The sequence below is a fragment of the Calidris pugnax genome, unplaced genomic scaffold (assembly GCF_001431845.1).
Source record: "Calidris pugnax isolate Ruff unplaced genomic scaffold, ASM143184v1 scaffold13, whole genome shotgun sequence".
In the NCBI taxonomy this organism is placed as follows: Eukaryota; Metazoa; Chordata; class Aves; order Charadriiformes; family Scolopacidae; genus Calidris; species Calidris pugnax.
This window is the reverse complement of record NW_015090810.1, coordinates 23390913-23401985: the sequence shown is the minus strand read 5'-3', so window position 1 is coordinate 23401985 and position 11073 is coordinate 23390913. Positions and strand designations below refer to the sequence as shown.

General features: G+C 43.8%; 1 protein-coding gene across 2 annotated transcripts in view; it reads left to right on the top strand.

Annotated features, from left to right (window-relative positions):
• Positions 1 to 694: 694 nt before the first annotated feature.
• ANKRD29 (ankyrin repeat domain 29) overlaps positions 695 to 11073 on the top strand; it is a 32524-nt gene continuing 22145 nt past the window's right edge. Inside the window, exons 1-5 of one of the 2 annotated variants that reach the window (XM_014938580.1) lie at positions 731 to 747; positions 5676 to 5799; positions 6145 to 6255; positions 8208 to 8306; positions 10616 to 10710. In XM_014938580.1, coding sequence (XP_014794066.1) covers positions 736 to 747; positions 5676 to 5799; positions 6145 to 6255; positions 8208 to 8306; positions 10616 to 10710 — 441 coding nt within the window. In that variant the 5' untranslated portion in view covers positions 731 to 735. Of the gene's footprint in view, positions 748 to 5675; positions 5800 to 6144; positions 6256 to 8207; positions 8307 to 10611; positions 10711 to 11073 lie in introns of both variants that reach the window. The other variant, XM_014938581.1, reaches the window with a different exon arrangement.

Genomic DNA, 11073 nt, shown 5'->3' with positions numbered 1-11073 from the left:
GGAGCGGGTCCAGAGAAGGGCAACGAAGCTGGTGAGGGGTCTGGAGAACAAGTCTTATGAGGAGAGGCTGAGGGAGCTGGGGTTGTTCTGTCTGGAGAAGAGGAGGCTGAGGGGAGACCTTATCACGCTCTACAACTACCTGAAAGGAGGGTGTAGAGAGATGGGGGTCGGTCTCTTTTCTCAAGTCACAGGAGATAGGACAAGGGGAAACGGCCTCAAGTTGCACCAGGGGAGGTTTAGATTGGATATTAGGAAAAATCTCTTCACGGAAAGGGTTATCCAGCATTGGAATGGGCTGCCCAGGGAAGTGGTTGAGGCACCATCCCTGGAGGTGTTCAAAAGATGGGTTGACATGGTCCTCAGGAATATGGTTTAGTAGTTTGTTTTTTTCTTATTTATTTTTTTTTGTCAGCGTGAGGTTGATGGTTGGATTAGATGATCTTTAAGGTCCCTTCCAACCTAGATGATTCTATGATTCTAAGATTATTATTAATTATTATATTATTAAGCAACCATAACAATAACTTAATAATAAACAAATAAACAATCCCTACCCTCCCTCCTTCCCCCCCCTCAAACAAGCCTTTAAAGGGGAATGAGGTAGCCAGAATCTCATGGTGCATAAAGCCACGGGGGAGGGAGGCGCCGGCCCCGCGCCCCGCCCCGGCCCCGCTCAGCCCCGGGGGCGCGGATCGGCGCGGAGCTGCGCGGAGGCGGGGCGCTGCGATGTGCAGGATGTCGTTCAAGGTGAGCCGGGCGCTGGAGCGGGGGGGGGATGCCCGTTTGGTGCTCGCCGTTTCGCCGGCATCCCGGGAAATGCTCCCTTATATCCTTGGATCTGGGGACTGATTGGATTTATTTTTATATAAATATATATATTAGGGAAAAACGGGGGTGGTTTAGGGAGGAAGGAAAGCAAACAGCAGCCTCCATCCCGGGCTGTGGGGTGCCCCGGGAGTGCTGCGGTGGCAGCTGATGGAGCGGGGGCTGACACAGCTGACACCCCCCAAAAAGCTGCGCGGTTGGTGTTACATAAACTGCAGCCCTCCCTCCATCGAGCTTCTCGCCGGCTTCCCGGTGGCCGGGCTTGGGGTTTGGTGCAGTCGGGAGCCTCCTCTCCACTTTTTCCCAACCATCTCTGCCGGTGCTGGTTGTGTAATAGTTAGGAGGCAGCATCTATCCCTGCTCTTCTCCTCAGGCTGTGGTGGCCACTGAAGCCAGGCTGGTTCCTTCCCTTTTCTGTCTGTGTTCCCTGTCACTGTTTGTGCTTCTTCCATCCAAAACCATGCAAGAGCAGTAATTTTCCAAAGATCGCCTAAAGTTGTTGTTTTTTTTAATCTGAGGACAGGATTAATAAAGTCAAACGGCAAAGAGGGAAACAAGTAGCGATTTGCTGATGGTAACAGATAATATTTATGCTAGATGTACATCTTCTCCTCAGGTAGGCACTTTCTGGATGCTGTCCTTGCCCTTCTCTTATTGATCACCAGCTCTGTGCCAGTCCTTTGCCGTGTTGCTTGTGTTGCATTGCTTTATTTGGTGGATTATTCCCTGTACTTGCCTCTCACTCCTGCCAGGGTGCCTCCCTCAGCCCAGGGAGTGCTGGTGCTGTGGTGGCACCGTGGTGGTTGGATGGTGGTGGTGCAGCAGGTGGTTTCCACCTGCAGTTAAAGTCCTGGTGTGGCAAGGAGCAGGGTACCTTTGCTCACAGCTCAGCCTTACGCTGGGTGGTGAACTCTCTGTGGTCATGCCCTTCTTGGTCCTGCATTGGTCTCATACCTGCTTTTTTTTTTTTTTTTTCTTCTTAGGTTTAGTTTATTCTGTCCCTCCATTCTGTCTCTGTGAGTTTTTTCCCACCTGCATTTCTCACAAGCATCCACCCTAACAGATACTAACTCTATGTTCTTGGTGGTTCTTGGTGGTGCCAGCCCCTTCTTCTTGCCACTTTCTCCTTTTTTTTTACCTAGTCCTTCAGGTCTTCTTTTCTGTTCTGTTCCTATCAGCTCCTTTTCTGTGCCCTATTTCTCACTTTCTCTTCCCTCAAGTACTCCTGGTCAAGGTAGCTCACTACCTGCTCCCTCTCCCTCTGGAGAACTGCAGCCCCCACCTCCCTCTGATTTCTCTCTCTTTGCTGTGCGTTTTTGCTTGGCATTTTCTCTTTCTCTCAGAAGACTGTGTTTAGATTCCTACTGTCTCTGTTTGCTGCTGTCTATTAGTGTTTTCCATCTTACCATTCTACTTACCCACAAGTATCTTTCATTCTCACCATCTGTACACATGAATATCCTCTCTTCTTCTACCAGCTCTTGCCTGTATAAACTTAAATTTATATCTTGGAGGACCTTTCTTTTTTATCAGGATCCTTCATGTCTCTGTCCGTGGCAGGGGGGTTGGATATAGAGGATCTTTAAGGTCACTTCCAACCTAAACCATTCTGTGATTCTATTATTCTATGTAGGATGTATTGCTGGCTAATACAGTCCTCTCTCTTTCCTCCCAAGTTCGACTAACATTTCACATTGTATCGTGCTTGATCCTGGTTTCCAGTTCTACTTCTTAAAACTTTTTACGCAATTCCTTCTTTCCATTAGGACTAGTTTGGAAACTGAGAAAGAAAAGGGAATTTCCTTGGTTTGTTGACAGTACAAGGCACAAGCCACTGGGCTAGTGTTCTCTTTCTCCTCACTTTGCTTTCTCTTTCCCTATTGCTTCTTTTCTTTCATCTTCAAGATCACAGTTTAAGAATTGCACTCTTCTTCCTCAGCTGTTATTGCACTGTGACCTACCTCTTCTCTCCAAACAGCAAGTCAAAGGTTGGGCAGGGAGCGGGAGGTGCTCATCGCAGCATTTAAATGATACTTTTCCTCTCAATATTCCTATGATGACACATACAGATATATTATCACATTTTATTTTTTTCTGTATTCCTGCACAGAAATGGTCTTGTCAGATGTATAACATATATTTTCCTCTAGGCCAATTTTTAATAAGTATTTTTGCTTGATGTCAATACAGCATGAATATAATGCCAGCTTTTCATCTCGTAAAAGCATACAAACAATTGAAATGAATAGCACAGCCAGAGTTTGAAATAATGCTTTAGAGATCTTGATGAAGTGGAGGAAATTGTATCTCAAAAGTTGCTGATACTGGAGCAAGTGACATAATGAAACATGTCATTTTCACCAAAGCTATTAGCTAATCACTTTTTCAAGTGTTTATTACGTTCTGTTCCCAGACTGCTAATGCTGAGGGTCAGTTGCTTACTTTAAAGAGCTTTTAGGACCAGACTAGCTTTAGAATGAGAATTTCATGAAAATTGCATCCAGGTGAGCTCTTGAAATTCCACATTACCTCTCCCTAAGAAGTATCCGATGAGTCAAGATTGAATTCATAACTGAACAACAGCAGTCAAGGTGTATGCCATATCCTGCAGTTTAAAACCCCTTTACTGCTCAAAAATTGTTCAATTAATCAGATTATTAATCCCGAAGTAGTGTTTTACATTTTGCCTGCTAGTGATGTCAGTACTGCTGATATCACCTGAAAATGAACAGCACAGAGGTATAAATCCTTGGTTTGAAAGCAGAAGAGAAATTGCCAGATGGTAGTCCTTGAGGCTGTCCTTGCAGGGTGCCCAGATCATCTGAGTGACTTTGCGCATTCCATTCATTTTAGCTGGTAAAACAGCTCAGATTTGTGTTTGCTTTTTTAATCTAATCACTGCATGGTTGATGGTGTGAGTGTGCTGTACACTCTCATATGAGGAATCCCCAGCAACGTGGAGGCACGAGGGGAAGTACAAGTACTGATAGCAGTTATTTCTAATTGGGTCAAAAATACCACTGGGAAAAACCTGGTTTTGTATCCTTGATGCACTGGAGAATTCTTCCATTCCTTGGGTCTGATCCAAATTACAAGGACAGCTTTGCAGGAGGGCTACTATAGGAATTACAGGGGGAAAAAGAGAGGGTAGGAATTTAAGACTCATAAGGCTAAAGACTTTGGACTTCTAGTTCCAGACAAGGCATCACCGGCAACTTAGTTCTGTTCTCTCCTCATGTAAACTGATGAAAGCAAGTAAAGAGTTCCTGAATATTGATTCCAGTTCCTGCCTACCTGATCAATAAAGGCGTTGTCGTATGGTAGGCATAATAAAATGCAGTCACATTGCTACTGTGTTCTCATACTGAAAACCAGGCCAGATAAATACTTCCCTGTATGGATATATTGACATACCCCAAAGCTTTCTAAAACTTTAAGGAGTAGAGTGAGACAATAAAAGGTAAGGAATTTGGTTTTCCATTTTGTAAGGTCTGAACATTATTCTTTTGTAGTAGCTTTCTGCTGAATATCACAACAATAAAGACAATCAGACAATATTCCTAACTACTGGCTCTGTAAACAAGTATCTGCCTCATAAATCAGAGAAACAAGGGCAACATGAGTTACTGAATGTTTAGGTCCAATGTTTGCTTTTACGTAAAATTTTAGTGTTTGTAAGGGTAAAGATAGGAAAACACTACTGCGTTGCCAGCAAGGAGGGTGTAAACTGGTAGCTCTACTTTGATCAGTGTTATCTACAGATTCACCAGGGAAAATGTATTAGCTCTAAAAGGAAGGTCAGAATTTAGCCTACTGTGTTTGCTAAGTCTTTCAGACTCCTGCCCCTACGTGTGCCGGTCCAAGAAATACCACTATCAATTTATAGGGATTGCCTTATAATTTATTGAATGTTGGAAACTCCTCTCAACTCAAGCAGCTGCCAGTTTTCCAACCTATGAGTATTAAAAATGCCACCCACAGAAAGTGCTCAGTGTGACCCGTCTGGGGTAGATTCCCACAGGATTGGTCTTGTGTCTGCTGGTTTCTGCGAGGTTAATCACCTGCCTGTCAATGAAGGAAGCAATTTAAACTCTGCTTTATGTGTGCATTTTAAGTACCAACCATAAAACCATTCGGTCCTGATTCTGTACCACGTTACATGTGCCCGTTGACATTTAGACATGGAGATGTGTGTATTGCATTTTCTGAAGCAGAATGATTGACTTTTGTATCCAGTCTGCACTCTCTTTGGGTTGTCCTGAAGGCAGGATTCACTGGAGAGCAAGGCCCCCGGGGCGTTTTTCACACTGTTTTGATCTAAGATGACTATCAGTGAAATGATGCTTGACTGAACTCTTGGTGCTTTTGGGCCTTATTAAAAAATGAGTGCAATGCTTACCTGTCAGAGCAGCATTTTGGCAGCTGCCTGCAGGGATCACATAGGGGGGGTCAGGAACAAAGTCTGTTTTTTCCTGCTGTCCTCCTCCTATGCTGGGGCAGTGATAATTTGCTCCTACCCAGGAGAAGTCACACTGTGGCATTGTTTCTAGGACTTAGAAAGCCTCAAAGGAGTATTATATTACTACCAATTTGGTTAACAGTGGCCTGTGTTATCTAGATTTCAGAGTTTCCTAATTTTGCCTTACATATTGCCTTGTATACCTAGTAAATGAATCCATAAGCATGTAGACAGCAAGATTTTAGCCCTTTTTTAGATATATATATATCATCACCCAGGAGATAGCTCATGTGGCCACAGTGACAGGGTGTTAATTCCAGGGAGGAGGCAGGCCAAACAGTATGGGAGATGCATGAACAATATTTTTCCTGTATTGGGACTTTATGTGCAGAAAAGAAGGAGATGGCAGAGAGCTAACCTGAAACCCAGGAGGATGTCCTGCAGCAGGACATGTCAGCAGGATGACTCAGCCTCTCTAACTGTGCCCAGCCCCACCACAGAAGCAGACAATACAGGTACCCATCAGCATGTTGTTTTCTGTGATGTTTCCCTGTGGATCTGGACTAGCATTGTTGTCTCTCATTACAGAACAAGCTAAGAGTCATAGGCTGCCACGGGCACAGGGAAGACCTGAAACAACATGATATAGCACAGGGAGAGCGATCTCTTTAATGGCACAAAGAAATTAAATTAGCTTTCCCTTCCGTGCTCTGGCTTTGAAAGAACAGCGCACTAAGATGAATCTTGCCTGGCTTGAATGCAGAATTTGCATGTGTGTGTTCGTCCAGTGCATCTTCCAAAGTGTCTTATTGCTGCTTTTTTTTTTTTTCTTTTTCTTTTTTTTTTTTTCTGCCCACCAGAAAGAAACACCGCTCGCCAATGCTGCGTTTTGGGCTGCGAGGAAAGGGAACCTGGCTCTCCTCCAGCTGCTGCTCAACAGCGGGCGAGTAGACGTGGACTGCAAAGACAGCGTACGCGCACGGTGCCCCTACACCCACAGCACTGAGTTTGCATCACTTCCCACAGCCCGCTCCGCCCGGGGTCTGGCAGGGACATTTGGGAGTCTTATGGCACCCGGGGATGATTTAAAACCTTCTCTTGTCAGGAAGCAAGTTTGAAACTCAAGATGAAATAGCGTGATGATTTACATCAGTGGCAAGGGGTTAGGAATTTGCCAGCACTCAAAAATGTGTCTTACACAGTTATTTGTGGCGCTGACATTAAAAACACAGATCCTAGCACCTCGGGCTTCTCTTTGCAAGGAAATGTCAGTGTAGTAATAGATCACAGGGAAGAGTCAACTCAACTGAGCCCAAGCAGCAATGATTCTGTCAGCTAGCAGACCTCCTCATAATTAGTTTTCAAGAAAATAACCCTGGACCACGGTTTTCATTTTGACAATTTGGTGTGCAGCCGTTCCCACCCTGTGTGGCACGCAGCATCCTACACCCGGCGGTGCTGTCAGAAGGACTGCTGGCCTCCTAACTTCCTCCTCCCCCCTAGCCCATAGTATCTCCTGGACCTGGTACCAACATGAAGGCACAGTACAATTTCCAAGCAAAGAGGAGCCCAGACACGTGACAGAAAGATTTCATGGGGATTTCCTTACTGTAATTGGCAGGGGTTGAAATAAGTCCTGAGATTAGAAATGGGTTGAAAACACAGATAATGGGTATGTCTTGCTATTCTGCCTATAACATATGGAAAGATTGTACTGAGCTATGGCAAAGAGCAGGAAAATCCAAGGTTGAGAAGTTCCCAGGTTTCTTTGGTGCTGGGACTGACTGACTGAGTGTCATGCCTGTGTTGTACAGGATTAGTGCCACTTCCAGCCTGAAACGTGAACCTGCTGCAGCTTCTCTCACTTTGAATACCTTCAAAGTGGAAGAGATTTTCTAAGCCCATTGACTTTAACCTATCTTTTCATTTTCATTTCATTTTTGCCCTGCAGGCAAATTTTTGTCCCGCAGTACTTCCGGAGCTGATGCTATGAGTGTCTGACAGGGAGGGAAGGATGCTCAGATGAGGGCATAAAGCAGGACAGAGATCAATGTAAAGAAATAATGTCCACTACTACTCATTTTTCCTCAAAATAAGGCTAACCTTAATCAAGAATTTTTACAATACATTATAAAATATGCGGACTTGTTAATTATATTAGGCATACGCATTTTCTAGACTAAAATATTTTTGTACAATTGAGGCTGCACGCATCTGAATGCATCACACATTCCTTCTTTAGATTGAAGTGGTGTGTGTGAATGTTTTAGAGGATTAATTTCATCCTTATGCGTGTAGTTCTTTTATATTGTCCATACATCACATACATATAACCTGAATTTTATTTGCTTCACTGCAGCAGTGACCTTATGGGGTACTGAGGGAACCTGAACACATAGTTCTGGTATGGAAAGTTCTCTCATATAATGTGAAGAGTCACAGAGTGAGTTTGCTCTTATCATTTGGATAGGGAATCAGTATTAAATCACCTGGACCTTACTCACTGACTATGACTCACAATTAAGTGACTCAGCTAAGTCACTCAGCTCCTGTGTCTAAGGTTGCCTAAGGTTATTCTTCTGGAAATGATGCAAAGATCTTTGAGATTCTCTGAGAAAGTGCTGTGCATAAATCAAAAATATTGTTGTTATTTTCGTTGCACTTACTTTGGGATGATAAGGAGAAGTCATTGCACACATGTGTTGAATGGTCAGGCTTCAGCACTGCAGGCAAGTCTGTAATGCTTTTGCTTTAACACCTGCTAATTGTTTATTTCCAAAGTATTCTTGATGGTAAATTTTAAACCTGATAGCAGGTTTTCCAATGATCATAACTTTCTTTCAGCTTTCAGAAGAAGTGCTGTCTTCTCCAGACAGCTGAAGGTGTCTGTTGAAGGTACTGACTTGTTTTTCCTTACTCCCAGCTTGGCACAACAGCTCTGATGGTAGCATCTTACTATGGCCACATAGATTGTGTACGGGAATTGGTGTTGCAAGGAGCAGATATCAATCTGCAGAGAGAGGTAGGAGACGTTCTGCATTCCAAACAGGGATTGATTAAGTGACGGTTTATTAGAGATAATAAAAATGTTGTCTTCCGCTTTTTACCAACTGCTTATTTGTCACTTGCTGTGCAGTGCATATATAAACAGGTTCTGTTCTCTTGAAGATGTCAAGGAATAAGATGTTTGGAGTTTATAAAGGAAAATGAGGTGCCGGTGATACATTTATAAATAATTCATCAAATATTCCCAGCACACCTGGCTGGTGAGGGTCAGTTACATCTGAGATGTAACCCCCCCAAGGATTACACCATATATGTATCTGCAATTTTGCTTATTGGCACAGTAATTTACAACTCTCTGGATGGGGTAACTGATAAGGAGAAGTTCTTTACCTTTTGATTTGTAGAATCTGGTCATTAAAATAGAGTGGATGCCATTGCTAGCCCAGGGATTACTTTGAGTCTGTATGCTTTAGAGATTCTGCTTCTTAGTCTAACCCAGCTCATCTCTTAAGAATCACACAGCTTAATCACCCCCACCCTTCCCTGCATCTCTGCTTTGCATTAGAGGCATCTCTCACACCATGACATGCTTGCTTGTGGAAGGGATGTCAGTGGCTGGTTTGGGGAGAGTGCCTTCCCCTCACACTCCATGCGAGTGGCTGTAAGGAGCACCTGCAGCCGCTCTGGTCTGTGCACAAAGAGAGCACAATTGCTCTGGGACAGCAACAGTTGGACTGGTCCCAAGAGAAGAGCAGTGTAAGGAGGGCATGCAGGAGCACGGGATGGCAGCAGGCAGTGCAGGACAGCAGTATGCTCATTGCTTTAACGACACAAGCCAATGTTGCTCACTTTCCTTGGTTACCTGGAACTAGAGCATTAATCTCATGCTGACATCGGCAAGTTACTGAGTCAGTGAATGCCATATTTGATGATATAAGTGTCTTTGCACTTACTGGCCTAAACTTGCTCTAACCATGATTGTCAGTGTCTTTCACTGGGGTCTTGTTGCAACAAAACATGTATTTAACATGTCCCTTCCCTTAGGTAAACATTGCTTTAAAAGCAGTAACAAAAGGAAAAGCTCAGAACAGTTTTATGAAGCTGCTCTTGAGCATCGCTCGGGACATACTGATTAAGCAAGTCAACAAAAACAGAAACACTGAAATCCTCCAAAACCACTCTGTTGCAGAGAAGATGCAAACCAGACAGATTTTAAGCCCTAAAGACCACCAGCACTGTTCTGAAACTAAATCCACATACTCAAACCAGTGACTGCTCTTGTAGTCTGAAGTTGTGAAAGGTGCAAGTGAGGGCCCCATAAATCTGTCTGGGAGAGGGGGCTCTGCAATGGTCTCAAGGGACCATGTGCTGTAAGGACTTTGGGCACTGGAGTGAATTTCACACGTAGCTCCCCTTTCCTGCACCTTCTGCATGGGATGAGAGAGCCCCAAGTCAGGAAAGCCTGCCTGTCTTTCCCTCTTTCCCTCTTTCCCTCTTTCCCTCTTTCCCTCTTTCCCTCTTTCTCTCCTTCTTTCCTTCTCTTCTCTCCTTCTCTCCTTCCTCCCTTCTCTCTCTTTCTCCCTCTCTCTTTCTCACTCATTTTCTTTCTCCCTTTCTCCCTTCCTTCCTTTCCTCTTTCCTTCTGCTGACCCATTAAAATCTTACATCTTCCTTTTTCGGTCCAGATTTACTCATATGTTAATGACACTATTTTATACAGGTAGAATAAAATATGAGGTTGCAGTTCTTGAGTGAATTTAAGGGCAAGCAGGAGTTGTGGGGCGGGTAATAGGCTGGATGGGGAGCTACTGCTGCAAGAGATGAGGATGACTTGCGCTAACAGCAATCACATTTTGTCAGTGGAGAGTCAAGGCGGGTGGAGCTCTGCTCTACCAAGTAACCAACTCCCTGGAATTTCCACACCCTGATCCAAATCCATGTTTCTCTCGGGTTGTAGCAGCAGGTGGAATAGGGGTTGGTTTCAAATTGGCTGTTCCTCTGTTGTGCAGGACTGTTCTTTTCTCACCACAAGCTTTGCTTTCCTGTCTGGTGACTGGGTAGAAATGGGTGAATCCTAAGTCTGTATTAGAAACCCTGTGCAGAAGCCCCTTGTGAAATTTGGGATTGACTCAAAAGTGTGATGTTAGACAGATTTCTCAGTGCAATGAGAAGACAACTGACCTAAGATACCTGGTATACTCTGGAGACCTCAAAATCATTGTGTCTTTTCAGCTGGTATTCAAGTGATTGTGCTCAGTACTTTTCAATTTGAAGTGTGTTATGTGTTTGGGGTTTTTTTAATCCCTTTTTTTTCCTTACAGTCAGGTGCGACTCCTCTGTTCTTTGCTGCACAGCAAGGCCACAATGATGTAGTGAAGTTTCTCTTTGAATTTGGAGCCTCCACTGAATTTAAGAATAAAGTAAGATGATGGATCTATTTTTGCATGCTGATGCATTCTGACAACCAAGGTTGGTTTTTCATATTCACATGAAACATGCCATGGCAGCAGGAAGATGATAAAAGGATTTCCTCACTTGAATGTTTTCTGAGTAATACAACATATTATGAAAATATTAGCTTGGGACTAGCTTGATAGTGATATCAGTCTTTCCTCTTAAGCCATCCTCCAATACAAGAACTAATGGTCTTTTTGTACATGTTAGGTAGGATCCCATGTTAGGTATGTCCTTCACTTGCATAAACTGAAGTTTTATCTACATTGGGAAGTCTCTGCATACCACGATAGGATAGATAAGAGTATAATGACTGCAGTCCTCCCTAA